Genomic DNA, 17,639 nt, shown 5'->3' with positions numbered 1-17,639 from the left:
GTCACAACCTACTGAAAACTCCTTAACATATAGCCAACATTTTGGTAAAACATATTCAACATATTCCACTCAGTTAAACGTTGAAGGCTGGCCAACCGTCATGGTCCAGAAGTAACAGGAAATAAATGTTGAACTACAATTTAAGACCAAATAAAAATGTTTAGGCCACCATGGCAAATGCTGGCAGGGCTGCTCATGTCATCTCTTAAAGATTTGTTGCAAGAAATACCAGGCTGTTTACATGGTCTGGTTTCAGAGATGAGCGCAGGCAGGTGACAATATTGCCACCTGTACTGAAGACCCTCTCTGAAGAGGAACTTGTGGCAGTGCTGCCACATATGACACAGGAAAAAAAGAAAAGACTCTGAAGAACCCTTTCTTTGCCATTATATAAAAATAGTGTTGCTACAAAAGTATAAATTAGGCTTACTAATAAGACAACTCAGATCTGAAGCTACACAGGAATCTGCTGCAGCAACAGTGCAATAAAAAAGACAACATTAATAGAATCAAACCCATTTTTTGTTGCATTTGATTAGAGTATAAAAAGAAATGCCTTTAAAATAGGATGCAAGCAACACTAGTTTCTGAACTGATAGACTATAATCAATTTAAACAGAACAGATCTTAATGTTTGCATTCTTATACCATTTTGTACAATAATTATCATGAATAAATTCAAACAAACTAAAACTTACAGCAGATTAATAACGGTATCTAAATTGAGTTTTTATTATATCAAAAACCTGTTGAAATGCTGCTGTTATTTTTACTGTCCCACAAAAGCGCGTCGCAGCCTCCAGGAAAGCTTCTTTCATAACTTCGCCGTCTTTGAAAGACTTCATGTGTTTCTCAAGAACGTGACTGACACGATAAGATGCTATGGTAGCAGCCTTGCTCTTGTTGTTGGGCCTGGTGGAAATGGACTGTTGTGCGTTTAGCTGTCCTCTCAGGCCCCTCCCCTTTTGGAGCGTAGGGCAGAATTAGGAGGGAATTCCGTCTCGTAGCGTTTGTGCACTGTTTTGAAATGCCGCTCCTAAATTACCCTTCTTCGATAAAGCCACGCTCGCATTGCAGATGAGAGACAGATGGACTTTGACTTGGAATAGATACAAAAATAATGATCCTCCCACTTGGAGTGAAAATTATATATTTTGGGCTTTTTTGCTTCTGCCATAATTGCGGTCTTGTGTGTGTGTGGACTGTCACTCCTGTTGACCATGCATGCTGTTGACACGGACAACGTCAGCGAACTAGTGCACTGCTCACCAGCCACGCCCGGACACATGGGGTGAGGCCGGCCAATCACAAAGCTTTGATGCGTTCAAGTGCATTATTCTGGCACGGGAACATTATGTTACAGGACATTAACGATAAAACAGAATATTGTTGTTCTATTTTTAGACACATCTCGCGATCGACTGGGAATCTCCCCGCGACCCTTCTTTTTAACTAGTTGCTGCTCTTGTTCTGACATCTTCGCTCGCGCTGAACACTCACAACACATGTCACTCCCACGTGGCCGAGTGGGCTTTTAGGGAGGGGCGAAAGCGCACCCAGCAAAATAATCGTATTTTGTCAATTATGCTGTTTTCCTAATCGTCGCAAGCCATAATCGTAATCGCGATTAAAATACGATTAATTGCACAGCCCTACAGTGACGTATCTCCAACGAGGCTACAAGGTGTACTTTGAGGGTTTTGACTCTGCAGACCGTTTACATGCATAAAAACCTTCATAACACACAAGGGGACGGGTAATAACCGGAAAAGCATGACATGGGACCTTTAAACAAAAGCTTGCCTTTATTTACCTCCCTGTTTGTACTGCGTTTGGGTCCGCACTCTTGCCTAACCCTGACAATTCACCCGTGTTACATTAGTGCGAGCTGTCCTTCATGCAGGTCCCAGAGTCCCGTCCCTCCTGGCTGGCTCCCAAATTCATGTTGGAGGTTGAACATCCATGTTAGGGCCAGGATATGAACACGGACTTCCTTACCACCATTTACTCTTCAGTACAATTAGAGTAACAGTCTCTGATTACACAGAACAAATGAGAGTTTGATGCATAGCTTATTCTTAAAAGACAGAATTGAACTTTAGTCCATGGAGAGTTTAGTACTGTTCTTCTCTTTTCTATAACTTATCTCTTTGTAAAGCTCTTTAGTCAAACTGTGCTGTTTTTAAATGTGCTTCATAACTAAACTTAACGAAACGTAGGAAAGACAAAAGTGCCTGAATGAAAAGAAAATATTTTATTGAAAGTATTTAGAAACATAAGAAGATATGAGACAGTAACACTCTCATTACATTGCAGTATAATCCAAACATTGAAGAAATTACCAACAATTGTGTTTCATATTATTAGACATAAAATATGTCATTTAGTGTCAGAGACAGATGTGTGTGTGTGTGTGTGTGTATGTGTGTGTGTGTGTGTGATGGTGAACACACCGAGCTGACTTCAGCAGCTGATCTGCAGTCAGTTTCTGTCCACAAGAGAGACTCTCAGCCCTTCAGAGGACACAGAGACACTGAAAAAGGAAGAGAACTGTACCCAGGCCCAGTCAACAACTCTAACCCAAACCCAAACCCAGCATAGAGAGGTTCAGTGAATGTGGTTCTGAAGGTGTGGAGGTGGATCAGTCTGTCTCTAGAGGAGACTCTGTAGAAGGAGAGAGAGCCAGCAGGATGATCCAGATACACTGCTGCTCTACCAGAGGGGGGGTAGCGGGAGGCTAAGAGGGAGGAGGAGGAGAAGCTTGTTCTTATGTTATTGTGACAGACAGAGTAACCATCACTGACAGAGTAATAACCATGATCACCAGAGCACTCCAGACTCCAGGACTTATCATTCCCTCCACACCTACAGTCCTCTCTGTCTCCTCTGTAAGTCACTGATATATAAACCTCTCCTCTATACTCGACCTCCCAGTAACAGCGACCAGTCAGAGCTTCTCTACACATCAGCTGAAGCTCCTTCTCAAACCTCCCTGGATGAACAGGATATGGCCACTCCTCCTCAAATGTCACCTTCCTGTTGTCTTTGGACAGTTTGAGTCCCCTGTGAGCTGTGTTTGGGTCCAGCTCCAGTTCACAGGCATCTGATGGAGAGAACACAGCTGCATGTTATCATCTGTTCATTTTAGGGCTGTACTCGAATATCCGAATATTCGGTTTTTGGCCTACTATTCGGTTTTCAATTTGGTTATTCTTCTTTTTTTTAAAAAAACGTTATAGACATAGGTCACGTTCACACCAGCCTTGTATTGTCCGGTTGAATGGAACCCTGGTGCGTTTACCCGCTTGATGCGGTTCGTTTGGGTCGGTGTGAACGCAGTCCGAGACCTCTGAAGTGAACTAAACAGCCGGTCCGCTTAAAACAGGTGGTTCATCGCTGGTGTGAACGCAGTCTGCACCAGAACATAGGAAGCGTAGTATTTACGAGTCACAAGAACGCTGATGTCTTCAAAATCTTTAGCGAAAGAGTGAAGCAGAATGAAGTGTTGAACAGTGTTGTGTAAAGTAAAAATGCTTCGTCAACTATACATAAAAGTCAGAGCCACCTGTCGTCAGTGAAACGTCCCTCTTTACTGCAGAACGTCTCTCATATGGGTTATGTTTGTTATCGCACGTTGTCTGATTGTATAATCGTATGCGCCGTTGCTAGAGTCTGTTGATCTCCAGATTAACAGCAGCATGTAACCTGCCGATGCTCCATGGCGGAGGCTACGGTAGAAATTGCCGGGATTTGCCTTTTTACCCTTAATGTCTGACCAATTGTTGAGCAGCATTTCTGTGCACATGACTTCAATCAATCAATCAATGTTTATTTATATAGCCCAATATCACAAATGTTACATTTGTCTCAGTGGACTTTACAAATAAAGATAATACATTTGCAACATAGGTTGTAATAACATTTGTAATATAGACTTGTGTTTCAAGTTTATAGTCCGTTTGAATTGTGCCTGTGTGAACGCAAACCGAAGTCCCCCGCGCGCGCACACCGAATATCCGAATATTCGCTGCTGATTAATACCGAATATCCGGAGCCTGAAAAATGGTATTCGGGACAGCCCTAGTTCATTTATTAACAACTTTACTGACAATCACTGACAGGAAATCCTTCAAAATGACGTCTCATATTCACTGTGAATGATCTCTAACAACCTGATCTTCATCAGTAGGTGATCACTCAATGAACTCAGATCTAATACTTAATGTTGTAAAATAAAGAACAAGAAAAGGGAAACAGCATCAGCGTCCAGCTGTTGATATACTGTCACTATCCAAAGAGTCCACATCTAATATGAAGAAGCTTTTACAGGAAAATGTTTTAAATTATATTTATGTGTAGCACAATACTTGAAACAGGTAGACGAGCTGCCTGAATCTGCTTTTTGGTTTTCATTTAGACCAGGGGTGCCCAATACGTCGATCGCAAAGGTAGTGTGGGTAGATCGCATGGCATTGAAGAAAAAAAAAGGAAGTCCATCCTTACTATGGCATTTGCCACTTGATTGACGTACAGGTAAGCCAGTCTGAGTTGTATTGTGCCATACAGGTTCATGCCGTTATGAGGGGGCCTCACCTCCTCATCTGAAGCACAAATGCGGCGCACTATTATGCGCTTATGCGGCGCAATTAGTGTAAGCGTGCCACAGTTTATCTGCCGTTTAGTCCACTAGCACCCCCCCGTGCTCGTGACACAGATTGGGCAGGGGCGGCCCTGTAGGTAGATCTTTTGGGCTTGGTCATTTTAAAAGTAGCTCTCAAGCTGAAAAGTGTGGGCACCCCTGATTTAGACCAATAATACAATTCATGGTATTTATAAAGCACTTTTCCTGGAGCTCAAAGAAGTTACTTCAGTCTTCTTCTTTAAATGCAGCAGGTGGAAACCTGATGAGTTCAAATCACTGGTGCTACCAACACGTATACTGTAGAAAGAGCAGACTGGGTTTCTTGTGAAAGGAGCAGGTTTTATTTATTTCTTTAACGACAGGGAGAAGAAGTGAGCTTTCTGTTAAGAAATGTATTTCTATTGGTTCTGTTGGATCACTGTGTTCACTTTGTTGTGTTTGTGGATCTCATGTGCAGTGTAACATATGCAGCTCTCATGAATCAAACTGAAAACACACTCACACTTCCTCAGACCAGGTTTCAACCACTGAGGTCCACCATGGTCCATCCTGCAGGAAGAAACACAGAATCAACTTCATACACCTTCACTCATATCCACCATTACACGAAGCAGAGTCCTTCAGTTAGTGATGGAGACACAGCCTGTCTGTCCGTCCGTCTATACCTGAGTGTCTCCAGTCTCCAGAGTGGATCCTCCAGTCCAACAGACAGCAGCTTCGCTCCTGAGTCTCCTGGATGATTGTAGCTCAGGTCCAGCTCTCTCAGGTTGGAGGGGTTGGATCTCAGAGCTGAAGCCAGAGAAACACAGCCTTCCTCTGTGACCAGACAGCCTGACAGACTGCACACACACACACACACACACACACACACACACACACACACACACACACACACACACACACACACACACACACACACACACACACACACACACACACACACACACACACACACACACACACACACACACACACACACACACACACACACACACACACACACACACACACACACACACACACACACACACACACACACACACACACACACACACACACACACACACACACACACACACACACACACACAGATTAAAAACAAAAAAAGTTTCAATATATATCTTGCATTGTAACTCAGCTCTCTCAGACAAAAAGCTGAACAGCTCTACACTAACCTGAGAGTTTCCAGTTCACAGCGTGGACTCTCTAGTCCAGCACAAAGCAGCTTCACTCCTGAATCCTCCAGGTCGTTGTTACTCAGGTCCAGATCTCTCAGATGGGAGGGGTTGGAGCTCAGAGCTGAAGCCAGAGGAACACAGCCTTCCTTTGTGACCAGACAACCTGACAGACTGAACACACACAAAACACACACAGACAAAAAAGTTTCAAAATATAACTTGCATTGTAACTCAGCTCTCTCAGACAAAAAGCTGAACAGCTCTACACTAACCTGAGGGTTTCCAGAGTACAGTGTGGACTCTGCAGTCCAGCACACAGCAGCTTCACTCCTGAATCCTGCAGGTTGTTGTTACTCAGGTCCAGCTCTCTCAGACTAGAGGACTGGGAGTTGAGGACTGAGGACAGAGCTTCACAGCTTCTCTCTGACAGCTTACAGCCACTCAGTCTGAGGAGGAATCAGAAACTTATTACAAACTGTTTTTTGTTGCTGAGTTAATAAGAAAAACATTTCATCTGGATAGTTGTTAGTTCACCTACAGAGCTTTCCTGGTGGCTTTGACCACTGGCAGCAGCCTCAGAAGAGCCTTCTCTGAAGCACAGTATTTATTCAGGTCAAACACGTCCAGATCTTCTTCTGATGACAGTACGATGAAGACCAACACTGCCCACTGAGCAGTAGACAGATGTTCAGAGAGTTGTCTTAATCTCAGGTAATATTGGATGATCTGCACTAGAGAATGATCATTCAGTTCATTCAGACAGTGGAACAGGTTGATGCTTCTCTCTGCAGACAGATCCTCATCCATCTTCTTCTTGATGTACCGGACTGTTTCCTTATTGGTCTGATAGCTACTTCCTGTCTCTGTCAGCAGGCCTCGTAGGAGTTTCTGATTGGTCTGCAGCGAAAGACCCAGGAGGAAGCGGAGGAACAAGTCCAGGTGTCCGTTTGGACTCTGTAAGGCCTGGTCCACAGCACTCTGGTAGAGATTTGTTAGTGTAGGTTTGACTTCAGACTCCTGGGAGGTTGTTGGTTCTTCTGACAGCAGGTTGACTCCAGAGTTGATGAAGATCAGATGGACATGAAGAGCAGCCAGAAACTCCTGAACGCTCAGATGGACGAAGCAGAACACCTTGTTTGTGTACGTCCCTCTCACCTCTCTAAAGACCTGTGTGAACACTCCTGAGTACACTGAGGCTGCTGTGATATCGATGCCGCACTCTGTCAGGTCGGACTCATCGAAGATCAGGTTGCCTTTCTGCAGCTGCTCAAAAGCCAGTTTTTCCAGAGACTCCATCATCTGCCTGGTCTCTGGACTCCAGTGTGAATCTGTGTCAGCTCTTCCATGATACTTGACGTTCTTGACTTTGGACTGAACCACCAGGAAGTGGATGTACATCTCAGTCAGGGTCTTGGGCAGCTCTCCTCCCTCTCCGGTTTTCAACATGTCCTCCAGAACTGAAGCAGAGATCCAGCAGAAGAGTGGGATGTGGCACATGATGTGGAGGCTTCGCGAGGTCTTGATGTGGGAGATGATGGTGCCGGCCTGCTCCTGATCTTTGAATCTCTTCCTGAAGTACTCCTCCTTCTGTGGGTCAGTGAACCCTCGGACCTCTGTCACCATGTCCACAAACTCAGGAGGGATCTGATTGGCTGCTGCAGGTCGTGTGGTTATCCAGAGGCGAGCAGAGGGAAGCAGCTTCCCCCTGATGAGGTTTGTCAGCAGCACATTCACTGAGGTGGACTCTGTAACATCAGTCAGGATCTCAGTGTTGTGGAAGTCCAGAGGAAGTCGACACTCATCCAGACCGTCAAAGATGAACACAACCGAGAACTGATCAAACCTGCAGATTCCTGCGTCTCTGGTTTCAGAGAAGAAGTGATGAACAAGTTCCACCAAGCTGAACTTGTTCTCTCTCACCACATTCAGCTCTCTGAACGGTAATGGAAATATGAACTGGATGTCCTGGTTGGCTTCGCCTTCAGCCCAGTCCAGAGTGAACTTCTGTGTTAACACTGTTTTCCCGATGCCAGCCACTCCCTTTGTCAGCACTCTGATTGGTGCATCTCTTCCAGGTGAGGCTTTAAAGAGGTCTTCTTGTCTGATGGTTGTTTCTGGTCTGTCTGGTTTCCTGGATGCCATTTCAATTTGTTGGACCTCATGTTCCTTGTTGACCTCTGCAGACCCCCCCTCTGTGATGGAGATCTCGGTGTAGATTTCATTCAGGGGGTTTACATTTCCTTTTTTTGTGATTTTCTCAGGCATGAATTCAAACGTTTTCCTCAGGTGTGATTTGAGTTTAGCTTGGCACTCAGAAACAATCTCTGAATGAAGCAAAAAGGAAAATTAGAGGAGATACTACAAACAACATGTGTCTAAATACGTCCTCCTAATTTAACACAATAGTAGATTATTTTTCAACGATCAAGACCCTGTATCTTGTTGCATAATCATATGTAGCAAGCCAAAAATATTGTCCTTGACAACAATTCATATCCAACGCTGAGTGAGTATTCTGATTAACAGTAGAGAACCATGGCCCTAAACCTTTGCTGCTTGGATCTGAGGTATAACCCTGGTAGAGCCCAACCCCTGCTGAGGATGTATAAACAAAGCTTTAATTCCAGTTATTAAAGTATTGGATGGCTTTACTACAGCATAGTAGCATAGTAGCCTAACATCCACAGAGTAAAAAGCCTTCCCTTCCTTCCAGAAGACAGGTGGTTGGGCAAACTCCACTGACACCTCCTTGCAAATGTAAGCACTGGGCCCTTTTTAAGGACTTGAATGGAATCTACAACGGTCCTTCTGAATGTATGAACACTTCTGCATGAGCAATCTCAGAAAGGCTGAGCAATGAGCTACTCTGATATTTAGAGCATACCAATAACCTACAGTCTTCCAGATTGTGTATGTATCCCCAGCCGGTGCCCTGACCCAGAGATCCCACCTAAAGACTTCAAGAGGTCAAGACACAGGTTTCCATATTGAGTTAAATAATTTAAACGAAAGTTAATATAATCAAATGTAATTTTGTATAACCCACAATAAAAAATCCATTATTTTCACGTTGTTCTATACTCACAGTATATACAAAATGTAAACGGTTTGGAAAATTGATAGAGGGAGTTTAAGGTTTGTTATAGTTTATGTTAGGAAAAATATCACTCGTCAACGGCTTGGTCTTTAATCTCAGGATCCATGTATCTGTGATCCTCTCCAGAATGGAAGGAGTCATCACATACAGAGCATCAACTAGTTCCTGAACAGTGTCCTTCACATGCTGATATCCAAGAGAGGGAGTTACACAGTCACAAGATGGAGGAATAGAAAGCAGTCTTCAATGTTTACTTCAGATTAGCTCCACCTCAGAAATGAGCATGCTTGATGTCTCTCTCCATAGAGGCTGAATCATCATGTTAATCACATAGCTATCATATGCCTAAAACAGTCCTGATGCTCTTCTAGGTAATCACACATCCTGTCATGAACACAGCTACAGTTGGGATACCTTTGTTATCACGTTACTCTCATGTTGGAAGAGGACATTCAGGACTTTCCCAACAGTTAATCACTATCTTCACTCACAGCAGGTTGTACACAGGAGGTCCCTGACTCAATGGAAAAGTACAGGAGCCCCCAGATTTGTTTAGGCTTACCATCTGAGGCAAGTCTGGACATGTCCAGCCTCACACCCCGGAAGCAATGACACTCCCCCACATATATACAGTATATATTTATGGGTATATGGGTGTGACTTTGGCTTCTGCTCCTGTATAGAGCATAACAGCAGTAGCTGAGAGAGGAAAAGCGGCAGAGGGGATTTTTTCTTGGTAAGTACTCTCAAATTGGTTTTGTATTGCAACTGAAGAGGGCAGTTGATTTTGTACCCGGTGACCTTTAGGCCCGCCGGCCTCAACAACACAATGAACTCTTGGGCCCTTTCTCATTTCATCAAATCCCCCTCCTCGACTCCTCGGTCCTCTGGTAGTGACCCGGAAATGAATTTCTGCGCGCCATGTTGAAGGACATCTCATTTCTCTAAATGCACTTCGAGGACCGAGGATCGAGCGTCGAGGAGGCTCTCTGGAGGAGCTCTAACCAAGGATACACTGATGGGTCCTCCACGGCTCCTTCGCGGATGCATTTCCGGGAACAGAGATGTTTCAAAGAGTCGTGACGCACGGCCGGACTTATCTCAGCCAATGACAGCTCTGCATGCATCCCCTGGATATTATTTTATTAACTGCTTTCATCACGACGCGATGTTTCCAGAGAGAACAGCTGTGAGGTCCGTGCAGAAAGCAGAGCAGTGTGTATAATATATATCACTCAGTATAACAGGCCTTCTCTCTTTATTTGCTTTAGTTTAGTAGATATCTACAAACAAAGAGTCGATATTTTTCTAAAACCATTTAGTGCTTCACATAATAAAATACACAACGGCTGTAGCCTGATTTAGGAGCTGTAGGTGCGTGTGGTACAGTGTGTGCGTAGATGCAGCGGACAGACAGATCTCAGTTGGTTTGGTGTCCTCTGCTTACTTTTAATACTTGTAAATAAAACTTTTGGCCTGTAATTTATTTTCCTCATTGTAGCGACCAGATAGGGGGGGGGGATATATCCAGTCTCTGATAGTGGTACGTTATTATGAGAGTGCTCTGTTTGATTCTGAAATTGTATATATTTATATAAAAATATACATATATATATATGTGTGTGTGTCCGCATCTGTAGCCTGTTATTGTCTCATTATACCGCACTGTGAATGAATTAAAAGTAAATATATAAGTGGTCATGAACACATCTGTCCATCAGACAGGGCTGCTGTGCCTCCTGTCATCATTAAAGTACGTCTCTTTAAAATGACCGCTCAGAGGAGAGGAGTTCTCATTTCTCTAACTGCCTGCTGCTTCCCCTCCTCTCTCCTCGGTTCCCCTCCTCGACTCCTCCGCTCGCATCTCCTGTGGGCGGGACTAAGTATCAAGGATGGGAGTCGAGGATGGGAGTCGAGGAGGGGAGTTAGAGAAATGAGAAAGGGCCCTTGTCTTTGCATCAGCAGAAAGTAAAGTGACGGCTTTCATCTCAATGAACCTCAAAGGTGACCGGGGCAAGGACAGGAAAGAAGAGAGAGTCAAATCTCTATCCAATTGTTTCTTTCAAGAGCTGTTGTAGAGCTGAGCCCAAATGTGTGGTTTGTCTAGCCTGAAGTGAGCATGCCATGTTCCTCTCCTTCACCAAGACCCAACTGGCATTGATAGACCCTTAGACAGGGTTCATACACTTTTTCACCAATGATTTTCAATGACTTTTCAATGACTTCTCCATGATCTTTACCTAATTTTCCATGACCGAACAAAATGTATCTTTCTCAGCGGTACCACTGAAAATGGTTTATTTGAACATGGAACAGGAAAATAAGGTCTGCATATGAAACATGTTGTGCCTATCTAAAACAAATCAAATAGTGGGCTTACTATAGCTTACAGGCTAAAGCAACTGTAGTCAGGGATGCAAACTCAGCTATGAAAAAGGTGACAAGGATCCGAGCCCCCTGACCCCCCCACGGAATATCGGCTTTAAATTAAGAATAACAGAGGATTTTAGCAGTCACAACAACTAAAGCATCGGTGTTAATAATAACAGAAATGAGTCACATCTAATAGAAATATATAAAAGCATTTATTTTAATTGTGGAGCAGTCAGTTTATAATTTTGGCAGCACTGTTGAGCATTTTGAAAATGTATTTTCATGCCTCTGTGCAAGGCGTAGTCTTTCTATCTTTATGGCATCTGGTGTAAAGTAACTAAGTTCATAAACTCAACAAGTACTATACTTGGGTACAATTTTGAGATACTTGTACTTTATTAAGTATTTCAATGTTTTGCTACTTTGTTCTTCTTCTCCTCTACAGTTCAGAGGTAAATGGTATTTAATACCTTTAGTTACTTCACAGATGATGAATGATGTGAAAGATAATCAAGTTAAATCAGACTTTAGTTTCACCTGGAGTAAATCCACCAGCTACCCTGCAGTATACAAAGTCCTTCAAACTAGCTGCACCTTTACCAGCTTTGAGAACACTTTCATGATCAATCATTATAAAACATATCATATATATTATTCTGAAATGGACCAATCTGCACAATGACTACTTTCACTGTCGCTACTTTCACTATATTTTGATGAGAATACTTTTCTACTTTCACTTGAGGAACATTTTGAATGCAGGACTTTTACTGTAACGGAGTATTCCTACACTCTGGTACTTCTACTTTTACTCAAGTACAAGATCTGAGTACTTCTACTTTTACTAAAGTACAAGATCTGTGTACTTCTACTTTTAATCAAGTACAATATCTGAGTACTTCTACTTTTACTAAAGTACAAGATCTGTGTACTTCTACTTTTAATCAATGACAAGTTCTGAGTACTTCTACTTTTAATCAAGTACAAGATCTGAATACTTCTACTTTTACTAAAGTACAAGATCTGTGTACTTCTACTTTTACTCCAGTACAATATCTGAGTACTTCTACTTTTACTAAAGTACAAGATCTGAATACTTCTACTTTTACTCAAGTACAATATCTGAGTACTTCTACTTTTACTGAAGTACAAGATCTGTGTACTTCTACTTTTACTAAAGTACAAGATCTGTGTACTTCTACTTTTACTCCACAGTACAATATCTATACTTATACCACCTCTGTTTATAGCCTATGAAAAAAACTATTAGAAAACGAAGACTAAAGCTAACGTTAGCAGATAGTGACAATGTATGCTAGTTAGCCAGCTCAACGATAATATTGCGACAGAAAAACCTTCAGTTTACATCACGCTCTGCCGCTCCGACAGGGAGCTCTGAACGGCCCGTTCTAACAGCTGTTCACCAGCGGTCCAGTCTGTGTCACAGCACGGCCCGTCCACACAGCGGCTTTGGCAAAATCTTGAAAATCTTGGAGGTGGGCGTGTCTGAAAGCTTGGGGATTTTTTGCGAGCAACGCGACCAACAACCAATCACAAGAATCTCCCGCCCCCGACATACAAAGCAAAAAACCCCGGGGAATTTATGCGAGCAAGCAATTCTTTCACACACACATACGGGTTTTGGGCCGAGGGCGACACCGTACTTCCGGTATCCACCATTTCACACGAGGTGCAAGCAGAATATCATAGTCTATTGCCTTAATCAATATCTGGTCAACTCTAAAATACCACATATATGCATTGGCATGATAATATTATTGTGACAAGTGGGGTATTCACCTGGTGTTTCTAGAAGATAGACGTAGATGCAGCCAAAATCGACCGAAGGCCACTTTCGAGAGCCGTTTTTCCATACATCTGCAGGCAGTCTGTAAAGGCAATCGGACAACCCACACAGCTCTAGTTTACGCTGGTAACGACCTAAAGCACACCCCTCAAGTCCAGAGATGTAATCCGAAGACATGCAGCGATTTCTTCGGTCGTTAATTCAGAAAAAAAACCTAGTGCGCTCTGCCTGGATACATTACCTAGCTGTTTATATTAGCACCTCCAGGATATTAGCACCTCCAGGAAAATGGCGTATTTCTATATAGATATATGGCGCGCGTTGCATTGTGGGTAGCTCGTGACGTCGCTGTGTGTGAAAGAATATATATATAAACTCCCCAAACAGACGAAACCCTATACCAATTTCACCCACTGTCTCTGCCACCTCCCTCCATGCCTGGTTCCTCCGGTTTGTATCCCGTTAATAGTTCTGGTCGTAAAGAACCGGGTGATTTGCTACCGTAATTTCTCGTTTGGAATATGAGGAAATGAACTGCGGTCTGGCTCTCCCAGCTTGCACGCGGTTTGATTGGCTAGCGCTTGTACTGTCAGATTTGCATAAACGGGATTTGATTGGCTGACACTTCCACCTCAGCTTCAAAAGTTGAACATTGCTCAACTTTTGAATCCTGAAAATCCTGAAAATCCTGGAAATCTTCGCTTTGCTTCCCCACAATGCAGTTCGGCGAAAAGCGAGGCAACGTGACGTCACCCCATTCAAAGTGAATGGGCAGAAGCGTTGGAAGATTTTTTTAACGCTGCTGTGTGGACGGGCCGTTACTGTTAACGAACGCACCCGTAGGTAATGTAGCTGCTGGAGTTAGACCTTCATCGCGGAGCAGCAGAGTTCAGCCGATAGGCAGGAAGACTCGAGCACACAGCTCGTGCTTCATATATTAAAAAAATAACACCATGCGCGTCATGTCACATAACAGCTCGCGACCGCAGATTATTTCGGCGATTAGATAAAATGTAAATTGTATTTGACGCAATTTTAGTTACATTTCCATGACTTTTCCAACACTTTGGGAAAAATATTGTTTTCCATAACTTTTTCAGGGCCTGGAATTTGCATTTAGAATTTCCATGACTTTTCCAGGTTTTCAATGACCGTACGAACCCTGCTTAGATGATCCAGTGAGCGTAGACCCCGGTGCCTGGTTAAAGGATGAACCCCCGGTGTCCTTAATACAGGGGTGGTAGCTTTCTTCCTAACTGGCTCTCCTTTAAAGGTTTTACTACCCTCACCTGGAACAAATAGCCCTGGGTGACCCTGTCAGAAACAGTTAACCCTGACCACACAGCTTTCAGGGCGCTGGGGGTATCTAAACCACAACACCATATAAAGATGGTAATTGTCTGAGGGGTATATCAGGAGGGCTGCGGGCACATTCTGTTATCATTCTGATTTACCTGACCACAGTCAAAAAACATGATAACGGGTAGGGCTGCTCGATTATGGCAAAAATCATAATCTCGATTATTTGGGGCAATAATTGTAATTGCGATTATTAAATGTGATTATTCATTGTCTTTGAAAACATCCATTTATTGTACTTTAAAACAAATAATAATTTGAACTTTTTAACTGTTGAATTATACGCTCAGGGTAATCAACTGAAAAACCAATACAAAATAAAATAAATTATACATTCATATCGACATTTAAATAAATAATATCAAAATAATAAATACCAATAAACAAGGTCAACAAACATGTTGCAGTGCACTGTCACAACCTGAAAACTCCTCAACATATAGCCAACATTTTGGTAAAACATATTCAACACATTCCACTCAGTTAAACATTAAAGGCTGGCCCACCGTCATGGTCCAGAAGTAACAGGAAATAAATGTTGAACTACAATTTAAGACCAAATAAAAATGTTTTGGCCACCATGGCAAATGCTGGTAGGGCTGCTCGTGTCATCTCTTAAAAATGTTTTGCTAGAAACTAGTGCTGCTCGAATATGGCAAAAATCATAATCTCGATTATTTGGGTCAATAATTGATATCACGATTATTAAAAACGATTATCCATTTACTTTGAAAACATCAATTTATTGGTCAGTATGTTTTTAACAGTTGATTACCCTGAACTTTAAGTATAACTCAACTAAAAAACCAATAAATAAAAAAATAAAAAAAAAATAATAAAAAAATAATAGTTATATTTCGATTACGTTGTTTTCGTAATCGTTGCAAGCCATAATCGTAATTGCGATTAAAATACGATTAATTGAGCAGCCCTAATAAAGGGTTATACAAAAAACAAGTCCCATGTTTGTAACATATTTTGAATGACCTACCTTCAGGTTCTGAACGGTGTTTTGATAATTTCTCCTTTAGATTATTCTGCTTTATCTCCCCCAAAACTATTATGGTCACTTTGAACGTATTGATGCAGTAGTGCAGAAACATCTGATCCACTGTGTCCATCCGGTCTGCATCCTCCAGACGACTCTTTGGGATTCCTTTGAATCCTAGGACCTTCTCCTGAAGGTACCACTTGAACTTTTTAAAGTCCTCTTTCCCCAAATCTTCCAAAGTGCTGCTGAGGATCGTTTTAGGAGTCTCCATCTTTCCTGCAGAGATTCAAAAGGAGAAAATTAGTATAGTTTTTCTTCGGCTAGAAAATATGTTAATGGCAATAGCAATAGCAATGTTAAAACGAAGTAAACTGGATATAAAATCCCCAAACAGGCGAAAACCTACCAGTTTCACCCACTGTCTCTGCCTCCTCCCTCCATGCCTCGCTCCTCCGGTTTGTATCCCGGTAGATGAACAGAGACTGATCATACAGCACCGGGTGATTCACTTCCGCTACAATGAATTTCCCCTCAATTGTTTTGAATATGAGGAAATTACCTGCGTAGTCTCTCCCAGCATACACGCGGTTTGATTGGCTATGCGATTGTACTGGCAGATTTGAATAAACGGGATTTCATTGGCTGACGCCTCCGTCGAGGCGTCAAAAGTTGAACATTGCTCAACTTTTGACGCCAGCTACTCCAGCAACGCTCCACGTCGCTTCCCAAAATGCATTTCGGCTAAAAGTGACGTCACCCCATTCAAAGTGAATGGGCAGAAGCGTTGGAAGCTTCAACGCACGCCGCTGTGTGGCGTGCTGAGCGCTCATTGGTGGTTTTTACCCCGTGCTGCTGATGAAACTCTCCAATTGGCTCGGCAAAAGTTTGTTGTTGTTTTGTGTCAGTTTTACGTCGCCACTTCCATTTACATTTTTCATCATTGTTCCACAATGTTTATCATCATGAAATTAATATCTATATATTTTAAACTATACTTGCACTGCTTACCGTTTTCATACTTTATATATCTTAGCATATTCATACACTGTTCACAGGCTGCTGTGTATATATATTCAAACCCTGCCTCACTTTTTATTCATCATTCAATTAATTCTATATTTTATTCTGTAGATTGTGTACATTACTTTTCACTTTACTGCTTGTTGCACTCCTGGTTAGAAGCTAAACTGCATTTCGTTCTCTCAGTACCTGTAATATGTGCAATAACAATACAGTTGAATCTAATCTTGAGCAGGAACAAATGTATTTACTTAGTACATATCTGACATTAACGATTAAACACATTTGTGCATTCTTTATAAATGCAAACCGAGTCAAGCCGACTCCGGAGGTGACGGTATGCACCTTAAAGTTGTTTGCAATCCGCCAAATAACCGAGAGAAGAAGAAGAAGATGATGAAGAAGCCGACTCCGAGCTGTCCGACTTCAGGCGAGCTTTTTGAGACCTCCCCCGGCTGCGATCGGCTATTCTCGTCTACTTTCGAGGCGAGCTGCAGGTCGTCTCAAACAAGCCTACTAACTTCTGACACTGGAATCCCGACAGAGAACGGGAAGGACGAGAAGTTGATGTGAATCATTAGCTGTACATCAGCTCTGTCCTGTGGCAGCTCATGGTATCACAACCACTGAGACGGAGACTGCAGTGTGGATGAATTCAAATGAAATGTAGATGTTAAACAGAAGTATACAAAGATAAGTAAACAAGTAAGTCAATACATAAATTAATTCATGAATACAGATATGAATAAAATAATAAATACATGTGGAAAAAAACGTTTTAAGTATAAATAAATAAGATGTTTATTTAAAAGCATAGAAGGTCCAACAACCTCATTATCTTAGACACACAAATGAATAAATGAAAGTGAACACAAATGATGACATTAAACATATGTATTAGTGTATGTTTTATTCTCAACTTTTATTTATTTATTCATTCATTTATTACCGGTATTAATTATAAATTATTCCAGCATTTCTTGTTTTATACTTCTGTAATTTTTTTAATGTTAGTTTGCATATAAACATTATCAATGAGGAAGACACAAACACTCCTCTCCAGCTCAGGCCTGAGGCCTGTACTACGAAGCAGGATTTTCGCTTAGCCGGCTAACTTCAGGGAAAACTGAGGTTACCTACTGTAACCCCAGTTTCTCTGAGTAAATGGCGCA

General features: G+C 42.3%; 1 protein-coding gene across 2 annotated transcripts; it reads right to left on the bottom strand.

Annotated features, from left to right (window-relative positions):
• Positions 1-2,239: 2,239 nt before the first annotated feature.
• On the bottom strand, positions 2,240-16,188 carry LOC117540251 (NACHT, LRR and PYD domains-containing protein 3-like). 2 transcript variants are annotated; one of them, XM_034206835.1, is made up of 8 exons: positions 15,854-16,188; positions 15,448-15,723; positions 6,359-8,144; positions 6,093-6,266; positions 5,818-5,991; positions 5,308-5,481; positions 5,145-5,191; positions 2,240-3,103 (listed from the first exon to the last, which is right to left on the bottom strand). In XM_034206835.1, the coding sequence occupies exons 2-8, from the start codon at positions 15,716-15,718 to the stop codon at positions 2,508-2,510; spliced, it is 3,222 nt and encodes a 1,073-aa protein (XP_034062726.1). In that variant the 5' UTR covers positions 15,719-15,723; positions 15,854-16,188; the 3' UTR covers positions 2,240-2,507. The 2 variants fall into 2 exon arrangements, with proteins under 2 accessions (XP_034062726.1, XP_034062727.1); XM_034206836.1 differs by having other exon boundaries at positions 2,839-3,103; positions 5,308-5,485; positions 15,854-16,187.
• Between the last annotated feature and the right edge of the window lie 1,451 nt (positions 16,189-17,639).

This window comes from Gymnodraco acuticeps, unplaced genomic scaffold, assembly GCF_902827175.1.
Source record: "Gymnodraco acuticeps unplaced genomic scaffold, fGymAcu1.1, whole genome shotgun sequence".
NCBI lineage: Eukaryota > Metazoa > Chordata > Actinopteri > Perciformes > Bathydraconidae > Gymnodraco > Gymnodraco acuticeps.
Note: the sequence above shows the minus strand (reverse complement) of the source record. Positions and strands in the feature narration are given on the sequence as shown.

What these genes read in the sequence shown, in the direction of transcription:
- LOC117540251 (XM_034206835.1), bottom strand. Translation starts at nt 15,718, where the DNA reads ATGGAGACTCCTAAAACGATCCTCAGCAGCACTTTGGAAGATTTGGGG. An exon ending in ACACCGTTCAGAACCTGAAG is followed by an intron (nt 8,145 to 15,447) that starts GTAGGTCATTCA and finishes TGCTTCATTCAG; the next exon opens with AGATTGTTTCTGAGTGCCAA. An exon ending in TGTACTCTGGAAACCCTCAG is followed by an intron (nt 5,992 to 6,092) that starts GTTAGTGTAGAG and finishes GTGTGTGTTCAG; the next exon opens with TCTGTCAGGTTGTCTGGTCA.